Genomic DNA, 16,193 nt, shown 5'->3' with positions numbered 1-16,193 from the left:
CATGGGGGTGGATCAATCATGCTTTGATGTTGTGTGTAGCCAATGGCATGGGGAACATTTCACAGGTAGAAAGAAGAATGGATTCAATGAAATTTCAACAAATTCTTTTTACTAACCTAATGCCATCTGTGAAAAAGCTGAAGTTAAAAAGAGGATAGCTTCTACAAATTGATAATGAACCTAAACACACTTCAAAATCCACAATAGACTACCTCAAAAGGTGCAAGCTGAAGGTATAACAATGGCCCTCACAGTCCCTTGATCTGAGCATCATTGAAAATCTGTGGCTAGACCTAAAAATAGCAGTGCCTACCCAGGAATCTCACAGAACTGGAAGAATTTTCCAAGGTAGAATGGATGAAAATCCTCCAGCAAGAATTGAAAGAATCTTGGCTGTCTACAAAAAGCGTTTAAAAGATGTCACTTTCAAAATCCAGTGCTACTAGGGTACTAACTATGCATGGTGCCCAAACGTTTGCATCAGCCCATTTTACTCTTTGTAATTTTTAAAATGTAAAAGATTAGAACATTTTTTTGTCTAAAATACAAAGGAAATGTTTCATCTTTAACTTTAGGTTTTTTAGAGGTCATTTCATTTTTGACTTAACTGTTCACAAGCACTGTAATTTTGGCCAGGGGTGACCAACTGTATGTACCACATTTGTAATAACTGCAGCTCTTATAGGCAGTTAAAAATGGATATGCAGTTATTCGGTATAATGATAGTCTCCTTCGGTGAACTCAAGAAATTATATATCAGAATTTGAGCTACAGATTCTCAGGTGACCAAAAAAAAGTACTATAGTCATAGTCGAAAGTGTTGGCACCCTTGAAATTGTTCCAGAAAATGAAGTATTTCTCCCCGAAAATTATTGCAATAACAAATGTTTTGCTATACATGTTTATGTCCTTTTTGTTTATTGGAAGAACACATATATAAAAAAAAACAGAAGAAAAAAGGTAAATTGGACATTATTTCACATAAAACCCCAGAAATGGGCTGAACAAAGTTGTTGGCACATCTCCAAAATTATGGATAAACAGCTTTGCTTCAAACATGTGATACTCGCTCAAACTCACCTGTTTCAAGTAACAGGTGTGGGCACTATGAAAATCACACCTGAAGCCAGATAAAAAGGGGAGAAGTGCCAACTGCCATGGGAATGTACAACAATAACATTAGGGTTAAACCACCAAGGTGAATGTCTACTTATTTCTCTACATTTCAGTTCACTCGTTGTGTATGTCCTATTCTAATGTATAATGTATAATGTTCTTCTGTCAACAAACTGTCATGTCAACTATGGAATTCCTTTATGATTTTTATGATTTAAGTTGTGCTGCTGTGATACCATAATTTCCCACGGGATCAATAAAGTGTATCGTATCGTATCGTATCGTAAGTTGCGTTTGCATTGTGTGTTTGTGTGTGCCACACTATGCATGGAGAACAGAAAGAGGACTGTCTGAAGATTTGAGAACCAGAATTGTTAAAAAAAACTATTTCAAGGTTACAAGTCCATCTCCAGAAATCTTGATGTTCCTTTGTCCAGGGAGTGCAACATAATCAAGAAGTTTACAACCCATGGCCCTGTAGCTAATCCTTGTGGACGTGGATGGCAGAGGAAAATTGATGAAAGGTTGTCATGCAGGATAGTCTGGATGGTGGATAAGGAGCCCAATCAAGTTACAATGAAATTGAAGCTGTCCTGCAGGCTCAGGGTGCATCAGTATCTGACTGAATTATCTGTCAACATTTGAATGAAATGAAATGCTATGACACGAGACCCAGGAGGACCCCACTGGTGACACAGAGACAAAAAAGCTAGACTGCAGTTTGCCAAAATGTAAGAGAGTAAGCCAAAATCCTTCTGGGAAAGTGTCTTGTGGAAAGATGAGACCAAGAGAGAGCTTTTTGATAAAGCACATCATTCTACTGGTTGCCGAGAGCAGAATGAGGCCTACAAAGAAAAGAGCACAGTACCTACAGTCAAGTATGGTGAAGGTTCAAAGATGTTTTGGGGTTGTTTTGCTACCTATAGCACTGGGTGCCTTAAATGTGTGCAAAACATCATGCATCTGAAGATTACCAAAGGATTTGGGGTCACAATGTAATGCTTAGTGTCAGAAAGCTAGGTCTGTGTCTGAGGTCATGGGTCTTCCAGGAGGAAAATGACCCCAAACATACTTCAAGAAGCACTCAGAAATGGATGGAAACAAAGCACTGGAGAGTTTTGAAGTGGCCAGCAATTAGTCCGATCTAAATTCCATTAAACACCTGTGGAGACATATTAAAATTCCTGTTGGGAGAAGGTACCCTTCAAGTATGAGACCAGTAGCAGTTTGCAAGAGAAAAGAGTGGTCCAAAATTACAGTACAGAGGTCTAAAGGCACCGTCACACTAAACGATATCGCTAGCGATCCGTGACGTTGCAGCGTCCTGGCTAGCGATATCGTTCAGTTTGACACACAGCAGCGATCAGAATCCTGCTGTGATGTCGTTGGTCGCTGCAGAAAGTCCAGCACTTTATTTCGTCGCTGGACTTCCTGCTGACATCGCTGAATCGGCGTGTGTGACGCCGATTCAGCGATGTCTTCGCTGGTAACCAGGGTAAACATCGGGTTACTAAGCGCAGGGCCGCGCTTAGTAACCCGATGTTTACCCTGGTTACCAGCATAAAAGTAAAAAAAAAACAAACACTACATACTTACCTTCCGCTGTCTGTCCCTCGGCGCTCTGCTTCTCTGCCCTGTGTAAGCACAGCGGCCGGAAAGCAGAGCGGTGACGTCACCGCTCTGCTTTCCAGCCGCTGTGCTTACACAGGGCAGAGAAGCACAGCGCCGAGGGACAGACAGCGGAAGGTAAGTATGTAGTGTTTGTTTTTTTTTTACTTTTACGCTGGTAACCAGGGTAAACATTGGGTTACTAAGCGCGGCCCTGCGCTTAGTAACCCGATGTTTACCCTGGTTACCGGCATAGTTGGTCGCTGGAGAGTTGTCTGTGTGACAGCTCTCCAGCGACCAAACAGCGACGCTGCAGCGATCCGGATCGTTGTCGGTATCGCTGCAGCGTCGCTTAGTGTGACGGTACCTTTAGATGCTTGTTGATAGTTATAGGAAGTGATTGATTGAAAATATTTATTTCAAAGTGTGTACAACAAAATATTAAGTTGAGTGTGCCAATTTTGTCTGACCCATTTTTGGAGTTGTGTGTAAAATTATGTCCAATTTGCATTTTTTCTTTGTTTTTTTTTGTGTTGTTCCAATACACACAAAGGAAATAAACACATGTATACCAAAATATGTGTAATTGCAATAATTCTCTGGTAGAAATACTTCATTTTCTGTATCAATTTCAAGGGTGGCAACACTTTTGGCCAAGACTGTATATGTGCAGAATTTCAGTGTGGATTCAGCAACCCAAATTTTATAGTATGTATGTGATACGTATGTCTACCCTATAATATTCTATCTTATCCATTTTGTTCTAGATTGCGTCAGCTGTTGGAGCAGATCTAATATGGGAGGAGACAATACTAAAACAGCCAGAGATTTTTGGAAAACAGAATCCTTTCAATCAAGAAATTATAAAAAGATTTGGAGATCAAGGCGGACACTGATAATAGGATTATGTGTTTCCAATTATTGACAGTACAGATTTGTTGCGATGCCCTGAGAACATTGTAAAAAAAATACTTTGTGTCTCAAAATGATAAAGAAAAAAATAGCACTTAAAGCAAACGCATAATGGTAGCATGATGATTCCTCACTCTAAAAGTAGTTGTTTTTGATATTTTTTTTGCGATGCTCCTTATTCCTGATGAATATACGGGTTTGTAAATTGCATCCTGCCAATGTGTCAAGGTGGTGCCAGTGAGGCAATAGAGGGAACACAGATTGTAGCAGAATGTAAGTGGGTAAGTGGTAGAGATTTGCGTTACCTCCTAGCCTGGCCATAGTAAATGTATGTCAGCTGTATACACAGCTGGCGCTCACTGCTGGCAAAGAGTGGTCAATATGACTCTGAAAGCAGACATGATTTTCTAATCTGGTCCTAATCACACACCAGATTCATAAAACTAAGAAAGTTTTACATTCTGGAAATTATTAGTATTCAGCTTCATGAATTTGCAATAGATGGTGTGCACTCAATTTTTGGAGTATTTTACACCATTTTGATGTAAACGCCTTTGTGCCCTGAGATATCTCAACCCCTTGCCTCTGCTGCCAATTTTTAGTTTTTGCACTTTTATTTTATCCTCCCCTTCTTCCTAAGGGCCATAGCTTTTCTTATTATTCCATTGACCTAGCTACATGAGTGCTCTTTTTTTGTGGGCAAAGTTGTAGTTTTTCATTACACCATTTATTTTACCATAAAATGTACTTAAAAACAGGCTTAAATGTTAAATGGGATGAAATGGTGACAATGCAATTTCGCCACTGTTTTTTGAGTTTTATATTTATGGTATCCATTGTAGAAATTATATGACAACATGATTTTCTAGATAAGTACAATTACCGCAAAACCAAACTTGCATAGATCGTTTTTTATTTAAGTGGTTAAAAAAAATGTACAAGTTTGCAAAAAAAAAATCTTATTTGTTGTCACCATTTTCTGACCCGTGACGAGTCCGACTTTATTATTTTTATGATTGAGCTGTGTAAGGGCTTGTTTTTTGAGTCATGAGCTGACAGTTTTACTGATACATATGACATTTTGATCTGCTTTTATTGAATTGTTTTAGGGAGGTGTGGTGACTGAAAAAATGCAATTCTGGTGTTTTGATTTTTTCTCTCTCTACAGCGTCTTACATATGTTCAATGGATTAATGGATTATCATTGGACAGGTGGGGAATATCGTGTTTTATTATTTTTTGTCTTTTAGTCTCATCAGCCGAGGCCTGTGATTGGAAGTAACCTTTTTACCACCGGTCAGACCTGCTGGCTCACACGCTGCAATCTATGTAACTATCTTACCACCGATCAGAGTCTGTGTTTCCAGCGCTGTCACGCAGATGACATAGTGGGAAACAACGGATGTTCAGGTTCGAGTTTGGGTACTGTTCCAGTACCCAACCAAATTTTTATATATATATATATATATATATATATATATATATATATATATATATATATATATATACACAATACAGACCAAAAGTTTGGACACACCTTCTCATTTAAAGATTTTTCCATATTTTCATGACTATGAAATTTGTAAATTCACACTGAAGGCATTAAAATTATGAATTAACACATGTGGAATTATATACTTAACAAAAAAGTGTGAAACAACTGAAAATATGTCTTATTTTCTAGATCCTTCAAAGTAGCCACCTTTTGCTTTGATGACTACTTTGCACAGTCTTGGCATTCTCTTGATGAGCTTCAAGAGGTAGTCACCGGAAATGGTTTTCACTTCACAGGTGTGCCCTGTCAGGTTTAATAAGTGGGATTTCTTGCCTTATAAATGGGGTTGGGACCATCAGTTGTGTTGTGCAGAAGTCTGGTGGATGCACAGCTGATAGTCCTTCTGAATAGACTGTTAGAATTTGTATTATGGCAAGAAAAAAGCAGCTAAGTAAAGAAAAACGAGTGGCCATCATTACTTTAAGAAATGAAGGTCAGTCAGTCCAGAAAATTGGGAAAACTTTGAAATTGTCCCCAAGTGCAGTTGCAAAAACCATCAAGCGCTACAAAGAACCTGGCTCACATGAGGACCGCCCCAGGAAAGGAAGACCAAGAGTCACCTCTGCTTCTGAGGATAAGTTTATCCGAGTCACCAGCCTCAGAAATCGCAGGTTAACAGCAGCTCAGATTAGAGACCAGTCAATGCCACACAGAGTTCTAGTAGCAGACACATCTCTACAACAACTGTTAAGAGAAGACTTTGTGCAGCAGGTCTTCATGTAAAAATAGCTGCTAGGAAACCACTGCTAAGGACAGGCAACAAGCAGAAGAGACTTGTTTGGGCTAAAGAACACAAGGAATGGACAATAAACCAGTGGAAATCTGTGCTTTGGTCTGATGAGTCCAAATTTGAGATCATTGGTTCCAACCACCGTGTCTTTGTGCGACGCAGAAAAGGTGAACGGATGGACGCTACATGCCTGGTTCCCACCGTGAAGCATGGAGGAGGTGTGATGGTGTGGGGGTGCTTTGCTGGTGACACTGTTGGGGATTTAATCAAAATTGAATGCATACTGAACCAGCATCGCTACCACAGCATCTTGCAGTGGCATGCTATTCCATCCGGTTTGCGTTTAGTTGGACCATCATTTATTTTTCAACAGGACAATAACCCCAAACACACCTCCAGGCTGTGTAAGGGCTATTTGACCAAGAAGGAGAGTGATGGGGTGCTATGCCAGATGACCTGATGGTTTGAGGTGAGCTGGACCGCAGAGTGAAGGCAAAAGGGCCAACAAGTGCTAAGCATCTCTGTGAACTCCTTCAAGATTGTTGGAAGACCATTTCCGGTGACTACCTCTTGAAGCTTATCCAGAGAATGCCAAGAGTATGCAAAGCAGTCATCAAAGCAAAAGGTGTCTACTCTGAAGAACCTAGAATATAAGACATATTTTCAGTTCTTTTACACTTTTTTGTTAAGTATATAATTCCACATGTGTTAATTCATAGTTTTGATGCCTTCAGTGTGAATTTACAATTTTCTTAGTAATGAAAATGCAGAAAAATCTTTAAATGAGAAGGTGTGTCCAAACTTTTGGTCTGTACTGTATATATATTTGGCTGAACCTGCAGGACCCGAACATCCACGGGTTCTCCCATATCTACTTATCACTAGTGTTAACCCTTCAGGTGATGCACAGGAATTAATGCAAAGTGGAATTAAAATGATAATTTCTCTAAAATGTTGCTTTAGCCTCAAATTTTTCACTTTTACAAAGAGACAATGAACCCCATAATTTGTTACCCACTTTCTTTTGAGCGCAATGATACCATACATGTGAATAGACACCTCTGTTCGGGCAAACGTCATGTCTCCAAAGGTAAGGAGCACTATTTGAATTTTGTAACACAAATTTCTCTGAAATAGATTGCAGGCTCAATGTCACATTTGCACGGCCTCTAAGCTGCTTAAACAGCAGAAACCCACACAAGCAACCTGATTTTGGAAACTACACCCCTCCAGGATTTTATCCATGGGTATAGTGACAGTTTTGAACCAACAAGTACCACACAGAGTTTTATGTCATCATAATGAACAATTTCAAATTTTTTCCACGAAAATGTTGCTTTAACCCCAAATTTTTCACTTTACATGATGCAACACAAAAAAGTGGACTACACAATTTGTTACCCACTTCCTTCAGGGCATGGAGATACCCAAAATGTAGACAAAAAGTTATTTTTTAACAAATGGCAGGACTCGGAAATAAAGGAGCATTACTTGAATATTGGAGCACAATTTTGGCTCTATTTGAAATAGATTGTCAAATGTGCAGAGCAGATGAGGTTCAAGAAGAACAGAAAACCCTCATAAATGACTTTTTTTTTAAATTTTACCCTCACTTATCTAGTGAGGTAGTGAGTATTTTTTGATTCCATTTTTTATACAGTTCATGCAACACAAGTTTGAAAAGTTACAATTTGCATTTTTTCCACTGTCACTTTTAATAATCTTTTTTTTGTATGTTCTGAGAAACACATCTCAAACTTTATTGCACTAGTTTTTAAGTGTAAAAATAATCTGCACTGTAATGAAGGGCTTTTGGTTTAAAATATGGAGTCAAAGGCAGCCAACTATGTGGCAAACCTCAGTTTATTCCAAAGATGAAAGATGAAAGATTCTAGGCTAGAATGACAAGTTTATCTTTCAAAGGAGAAGAAAACAGAAAACCTGTATAAGAAGGAAATTCCATAGATAACAAAAGTATGTACCGCATATGACACCTACCTACAGTTAGGTCCATATATATTTGGACAGAGACAACATTTTTCTAATTTTGGTTATAAACATTACCACAATGAATTTTAAACAAAACAATTCAGATGCAGTTGAAGTTCAGACTTTCGGCTTTCATTTGAGGGTATCCACATTAAAATTGGATGAAGGGTTTAGGAGTTTCATCTCCTTAACCCCTTTCTGACCTCGGACGGGATAGTACGTCCGAGGTCAGAAGCCCCGCTTTGATGCAGGGCTCCGCGGTGAGCCCGCACCAAAGCCGGGACATGTCAGCTGTTTTGAACAGCTGACATGTGCCCGTAATAGGCGCGGACAGAATCGCGATCTGCCCACACCTATTAACTAGTTAAATGCCGCTGTCAAACGCAGACAGCGGCATTTAACTACCGCTTCCGGCCGGGCGGCCGGAAATGACGTCATCGCCGACCCCCGTCACATGATCGGGGGTCGGCGATGCGTCTCCATTGTAATCATAGAGGTCCTTGAGACCTCTATTGTTACTGATCACCGGTGGCTGTGAGCGCCACCCTGTGGTCGGCGCTCACAGCACACCTGCATTTCTGCTACATAGCAGCAATCAGCAGATCGTTGCTATGTAACAGAGGCGATCGGGTTGTGCCTGCTTCTAGCCTCCCATGGAGGCTATTGAAGCATGGCAAAAGTAAAAAAAAAAAGTTGAAAAAAATGTTAAAAAAATAAAAAAATATAAAAGTTTAAATCACCCCCCTTTCGCCCCAAATATCAAATCTACACATATTTGGTATCGCCACACTCAGAATCACCCGATCTATCAACTAAAAAAAAAGCATTAACCTGATCGCTAAACAGCGTAGCGGGAAAAAAATTTGAAATGCCAGAATTACGTTTTTTAGGTCGCCACGACATTGCATTAAAATGCAATAACGGGCGATCAAAAAAACGCATCTGCACCGAAATGCTATCATTAAAAACGTCATCTCGGCACGCAAAAAATAAGCCCTCAACCGACCCCAGATCATGAAAAATGAAGACGCTACGAGTATTGGAAAATGGCGCAATTTTTTTTTTCTTTTCTTAGCAAAGTTTGGAATTTTTTTTCACCACTTAGATAAAAAATAACCTAGTGATGTTAGGTGTCTATGAACTCGTAATGACCTGGAGAATTATAAGGGCAGGTCAGTTTTAGCATTTAGTGAACCTAGCAAAAAAGCCAAACAAAAAACAAGTGTGGGACTGCACTTTTTTTGCAATTTCACGCACTTGGAATTTTTTTCCCGTTTTCTAGTACACGACATGCTAAAAGCAATGATGTCGTTCAAAAGTAAAACTCGTCCCGCAAAAAATAAGCCCTCACATGGCCAAATTGACGGAAAAATAAAAAAGTTATGGCTCTGGGAAGGAGGGGAGCGAAAAACGAACACGGAAAAATAAAAAAATCCCAATGTCATGAAGGGGTTAACATATGCCACCCTGTTTTTAAATGGACCAAAAGTAATTGGACAGATTCAATAATTTTAAATAAAACGTTCATTTTTAGTACTTGGTTGAAAACCCTTTGTTGGCAATGACTGCCTGAAGTCTTGAACTCATGGACATCACCAGACGCTGTGTTTCCTCCTTTTTGATTCTCTGCCAGGCCTTCACTGCGGTGGTTTTCAGTTGCTGTTTGTGGGCCTTTCTGTCTGAAGTTTAGTCTTTAACAAGTGAAATGCATGCTCAATTGGGTTGAGATCAGGTGACTGACTTGGCCCTTCAAAAATATTCCACGTCTTTGCTTTAATAAACTCCTGGGTTGCTTTGGCTTTATGTTTTGGGTCATTGTCCATCTGTAGTATGAAACGATGATCAATCAGTTTGGCTGCATTTGGCTGGATCTGAGCACAGTATGGCTCTGAATACCTTAGAATTCATTCGGCTGCTTCTGTCCTGTGTCACATCATCAATAAACACTAGTGACCCAGAGCCACTGGCAGCCATGCATGCCCAAGCCATCACACTGCCTCCGCCGTGTTTTACAGATGATGTGGTATGCTTTGGATCATGAGCTGTACCACGCCTTTGCCATACTTTTCTCTTTCCATCTTTCTAGTAGAGGCTGATCTTGGTTTCATCTGTCCAATGAATGTTCTTCCAGAACTGTCCTTGCTTTTTTAGATGTTTTTTAGCGAAGTCCAGTCTAGCCTTTTTATTCTTGATGCTTATGAGTGGCTTGCATCGTGCAGTGAACCCTCTGTATTTACTTTCATGCAGTCTTCTCTTTATGGTAGATTTGGATATTGATACGTCTACCTCCTGGAGAGTGTTGTTCACTTGGTTGGCTGATGTGAAGGGGTTTCTCTTCACCATGGAGATTATTCTGCGATCATCCACCACTGTTGTCTTCCGTGGGCGCCCAGGTCTTTTTGCATTGATGGGTTCACCTGTACTTTCTTTCTTTCTCAGGATGTACCAAACTGTAGATTTTGCCACTCCTAATATTGTAGCAATTTCTCGGTTGGGTTTTTTCTGTTTTCGCAGCTTAAGGATGGCTTGTTTCACCTGCATGGAGAGCTCCTTTGACCGCATGTTTACTTCACAGCAAAACCTTCCAAATGCAAGCACCACACCTCAAATCAACTCCAGGCCTTTTATCTTCTTAATTGAGAATGACATAACGAAGGGATTGCCCACACCTGTCTATGAAATTGCCTTGGAGTCAATTGTCCAATTACTTTTGGTCCCTTTAAAAACAGGGTGGCACATGTTAAGGAGCTGAAACTCCTAAACCCTTCATCCAATTTTAATGTGCATACCCTCAATTGAAAGCTAAAAGTCTGAACTTCAACTGCATCTGAATTGTTTTGTCTAGAATTCATTGTGGTAATGTCTATAACCAAAATTAGAAAAATGTTGTCTCTGTCCAAATATATATGGACCTAACTGTATATATACAGTGGGTACGGAAAGAATTCAGACCCCTTTAAATTTTTCACTCTTTGTTTCATTGTAGCCATTTGGTTAAATTCAAAAAAGTTCATTTTTTCACATTAATGTACACTCTCTCCACCCTATCTTGACTGAAAAAAATGTAGAAATTTTTGCAAATTTAATAAAAAAGAAAAACTGAAATATCACATGGTCATATGTATTCAGACCCTTTGCTCAGACACTCATATTTAACCCCTTTCTGACATTGGACGGGGTCAAACTCTGACAGCGGCATTTAACAAGCGCTTCTGGCCATCGGGCCGGAAATACGGGCACCGCTGACCCCGTCACGTGATCGGGGGTCAGCGGCACATCGTCATGACAACCAGAGGTCTCCTTGAGACCTCTATGGTTGTTGATGTCAGATTGCTGTGAGTACTACCCTGTGGTCGGCGCTCATAAAAATGCTGTAATTCTACTAAATAGAGGTGAACTGAGCATCACCTCTATGTAGCAGAGACGATCGAGTTGTAAAAAAATATGTGTTTAAAAATATGAAAAAATAAATAAATGTTCTAATCACCCCCCTTCGCCCCATTCAAAATAAAACATTAAAAATAAAATCAAACATAAACATATTTGGTATCGCCACGTTAAGAATTGCCCGATCTATCAATTAAAAAAAGGTTTAACCTGATCGCTAAACGTCATAGCGAGAAAAAAAATCAAAATGCCAGAATTACTTTTTTTGGTTGCCGCGACATTGCATGAAAATGCAATTACGGGCGATCAAAAGATCGTATCTGCACAAAAGTGACATCATTCAAAACCTTAGCTCGGCACACAAAAAATAAGCCCTCACCCAACCCCAGATCAAGAAAAATGGGGACACTACGGGTATTGTAAAATTGCGGTTTTGTTTTTTTTTTAGCAAACTTTGGAATTTTATTTCACCACTTGGATAAAGAACCTAGACATGTTTGGTGTCTATGAACTCGTAATGACCTAGAGAATCATAATAGCAGGTCAGTTTTAGTGAATCTAGCAAAAAAGCCAAACAAAAAACAAGTGTGGGATTGCACTTTGTTTGCAATTTCACCGCACCTGGAATTTTTTTTCCCATTTTCGAGTACCAGACATGCTAAAACAAATGATGTCATATTTATGTGTATATAGACTACTCAAAAATAAAGGGAACACTTAAACAAAACTTATAACTCCAAGCAAATAAAACTTCTGTGAAATCAAACTGTCCAACACTGTTTGACAATCAATTTCACATGCTGTTGTGCAAATGGAATAGACAACAGATGGAAATTATTGGCAATTATCAAGATACACTCAATAAACGAGTGGTTTGCAGGTGGGGGACCACATACCACATCTCAGTACCAATGCTTTATGGCTTATGTTTTGGTCACTTTTGAATGTTGGTTGTGCTTTTACACTCGTGGTAGCATGACACGGCTCTAAACCCACACAAGTGGCTCAGGTTCTGCAGCTTATCCAGGATGGCACATCAATGCTAGCTGTGGCAAGAAGGTTTGCTGTGTCTGTGTCTTGCTGCGTAGTGTCCAGAGGCTGGGGGCGCAACCAGGAGACAGGCCAGTACATCAGGAGACGTGGAGGGGGCCGTAAGAGGGCAACAACCCAGCAGCAGGACCGCTACCTCAGCCTTTGTGCAAGGAGGAACAGGAGGAGCACTGCCAGAGCCTGCAAAATGACCTCCAGCAAGCCACAAATGTGCATGTGTCTGCACAAACAATTATAAACCGACTCCATGAGGATGGTCTGAGTGCCCGATGTTCACAGATGGGGGTTGTGCTCACAGCCCAACACACCGTGCAGGACGCTTGGCATTTGCCACAGAACACCAGGATTGGCAAATTCGCCACTGGCGCCCTGTGCTCTTCACAGATGAAATCAGGTTCACACTGACCACATGTGACAGATGTGAGCCTGGAGAGGCCGTGTAGAGCGATCTGCTGTCTGCAACATCTTTCAGCATGACCGGTTTGGCAGTGGGTCAGTAATGGTGTGGGGTGACATTTCTTGGGAGGGCTGCACAGCCCTCCATGTGCTCGCCAGAGATAGCCTGCCATTAGGTACTGAGATGAGATCCTCAGACCCCTTGTGAGACCATATGCTGGTGCGGTTGGCCCTGGGCTCCTCCTAATGCAGGACAATGCCATACCTCAGGTGGCTGGAGTGTGTCAGCAGTTCCTGCAAGATGAATTCATTGACGCTATGGACTGGCCCGCCAGTTCCCCAGACCTGAATCCAATTGAACACCTCTGGGACATCATGTCTTGCACCATCCACCAACGTCACGTTGCACCACAGACTGTCCAGGAGTTGGTGGATGCTTTAGTCAAGGTCTGGGAGATCCTTCAGGAGAACATCTGCTGCCTCATCAGGAGCGTGCCTAGGCGTTGTAGGGAGGTCATACAGGCACTTCATGGCCACATACACTACTGAGCATCATTTCCTTGAGGCTTTTTCAATAAAGATGGATCAGCCTATAATTTGATTTTCACTACTCAAGTGATCAAACGATAATTTAATGTTGTCCACAGTTGTAGTAAACAAAACGTTTCTGTCTTACATCAGACCTTCTTCAGCTACTACAAATGGATTACAAAATTAGAAAACAAATAAAAAAAATAAAATATGTACAATAATAATATGCAAAAGCATGGTCAAATGGAAGAACAATCGGAATTATGACAAATGCAGATAATATAGTAGCTCAGTCCAGAAACATGATCACAGGCACAGGAAAAAATAGGGACCATAGAAGTGAGACCAGGGAAAAAATGGTGGAGAAAAAACGGGAACTAGGACATACCCGATTGAAGTGTGTCTATTAGGTCAGGTGGACCAATAGATTCAGTTGAAGATCACTAGATCTATAATAGAAAACAACATAATTCATATGAGGGCGTATGGAAGCACAATGTATGCTAGCACATACCAAATGACTTTCCATCATAGGGGAAAAAAAAAAAAAAGAGTGGAGATGGTAGAGCCTGGAAGCAGACGTATACAATTAAAAATCAGGCTATCAGTCAAAATCAAGAACGCTGATAGAAAAAATGGGGGTGTGAACCGAACTAGTGTCTGACCTGTTTGTGTATTGGATCAAGTGTGCTGTGCCTCAATGGCGTGTGCGGACGCGGTGTCCACGACTGGTCCTGCGAGTGAGCGCTAGGCAGGTGGATTGAAATAGGCAAAGGGGTGGGCTCCGGTGGCTGTGTATAACTAATCAGCGTCCTGGTATAACAAACCGGACGTGACAACACCGGATATAAATGGACGTGCATTCCAAGAGAAGCTGATGCGTTCCACCCCTTATATTAGCGTTCCAAATATAGGAGGTGGACGCAGAAAGGGGATTACGGACTCTGAGGGACAATTTTTGTTATAGGAGTGAGAGAGGGTGCAGTACGGAGTGTGGAGGAGATTGTTTTCTAATAGAGACAACTCTAAAGAGAAAAAAGAAAAGAAACATGTTATAATTGGAACTTTTTCACATTAAACAACATCCTATTCAGTATCCTTTGTAAGGTTAACGATTATATTGATAAAGGAACAATCATAACAACATAATAAATAACAGTCTTTTCAAAGTTATAAGGCCATATAAACTGGAAGAAAACCACAAATGACATCACATTTGTAATAGGGGTGCTACATGAATGATAGGTCATACTCCCTACTAAGACCTTTAGGGAATAGAGTGTCAAGTGTGTGTATCCAAAAAGCCTCCCGTCGTTTTAGCGGTTTAATACAGTCCCCACTCCTCCTGGCTTGTGGTACTTGTTCCAGAATCTGGAACTTAAGTTGGGCTATTTCATGCCCCGAGGTGATGAAGTGGTGGGGAATGGGGAGTAGCATGTTCTTACACCGAATTGTACTTTTGTGCTTGGAGATACGATCCTTGACAGATTGTGTTGTTTTCCCCTCATACAGTACTCCACAAGGACGCTTAATAATATATGGCAAAAGAGGTGTCACAGGTGACGAAACCCTAAATTTTATATATTTTACCAGTATAAGGATGGTAGATATGCTCATATTTCTGTACGTTACTGCACTGTGTGCAGTTCAGGCATGGAAATGTGCCGATTTTTGGGCATTGTAAAAAAAACGTTGTCTTTTAATAGATTTATCGGGTCCAATGCCTCAAATCGGACCCCACAGATATTGTCATCTGAAAATGCGATTAACACGTTGAAATTGCGATTTGGGAATAGAGGATTTAATGGAACTGGGTGAAAACTATCAAAATGTAGTAGTCTATTACGATATGCAACCTTTGTATATAGGTCTGTGGATAGTGTCACATCTGAGTTTTTGATGTCTAAAAAGTTTATTATGGATTTATCATGAGATAGTAAAGCTCAGTCCCGGCCATGATTGATTTAAGAGATTGTGGAAATCAGATAAGGACTCAAACGAGCCCCCCCATATGCAGAACACATCGTCAATATAACATTTCCATACTATGACATTGAAAAAAAAAGGACAGGTATAAATAATGGATTCTTCAAAATCTGCCATGTAGCAATTAGCATAGGGGGGCACTACGTTTTTACCCACTGCTGTGCCACGCGTCTGAAAGAAGAAATCATCCTGAAACAGAAAATCATTTTTGGTGAGTACTAATGAGTAGTGTTGAGCATTCCGATACCGCAAGTATCGGGTATCGGCCGATATTTGCGGTATCGGAATTCCGATACCGAATTCCGATACTTCCCGCGTATCGGATACCGGAATCGGAAGTTCCCAGAATTCAAACTGCAGCAGCCAATGAGGAATGAATGGAAGTGTGGGCACATCCTGTTTAGCATGGTGGGCATGTAAGTATTGGCAAGGCTGTGATTGGCTGCTGAAATGATGTCACTCTGCACTATAAAAAACGCTGCCGCCATTTTGCGCTCACTCTGCTGTGATTTCAGTTAGGGACAGGACGCTGTGTTCTAACTGAGGGCCAGTTGAGATAGCTAATTGCTTTATTTTGCTTTCCCAAGGCTAATTTAGCAAAACTCTGTGTATTGTTCACTGTTCACCTTGCTCTTGCCTTGCAGCGCTGTTTTAACAGCGTTCTGCAAGGTCTGTGTGTGTGTGTGTGTGTGCAGCTCACTCTGTAGTCTGTGTGCAGCCATATACCCGGTTGTATTCAGCTCAGGGGGGGTTCACACTGCCTCACACAGTTCTATCCATTGTCCTTTTTTGCTCATAGTGCAGCCTGCTGCACATTTTTTCTCAAATTTCCTATTAGTGTTTTTTCCACCCGTCTCCAGCTAAATTGTGGAAAAACACTACATAGGATAACCTAGAGGGGGGTTTTTGGGCCTTGCAGCGCCGTTTACGGCT

At 40.7% G+C, this 16,193-nt stretch overlaps 1 protein-coding gene across 3 annotated transcripts in view; it reads left to right on the top strand.

The window, feature by feature from the left end:
- The window catches only part of AOAH (acyloxyacyl hydrolase), a 261,652-nt gene extending 256,521 nt beyond the window's left edge, over positions 1–5,131 (top strand). For all 3 annotated transcript variants that reach the window (XM_069730229.1, XM_069730232.1, XM_069730231.1), the window contains one exon: positions 3,492–5,131. In XM_069730229.1, the coding sequence (XP_069586330.1) occupies positions 3,492–3,620 (129 nt within the window). In that variant the 3' untranslated portion in view covers positions 3,621–5,131. The remainder of the gene's footprint in view (positions 1–3,491) is intronic.
- The last annotated feature ends 11,062 nt before the right edge of the window (positions 5,132–16,193 follow it).

The sequence above is a fragment of the Ranitomeya imitator genome, chromosome 6 (genome assembly GCF_032444005.1).
Source record: "Ranitomeya imitator isolate aRanImi1 chromosome 6, aRanImi1.pri, whole genome shotgun sequence".
NCBI classification, from domain to species: domain Eukaryota; kingdom Metazoa; phylum Chordata; class Amphibia; order Anura; family Dendrobatidae; genus Ranitomeya; species Ranitomeya imitator.
Note: the sequence above shows the minus strand (reverse complement) of the source record. Positions and strands in the feature narration are given on the sequence as shown.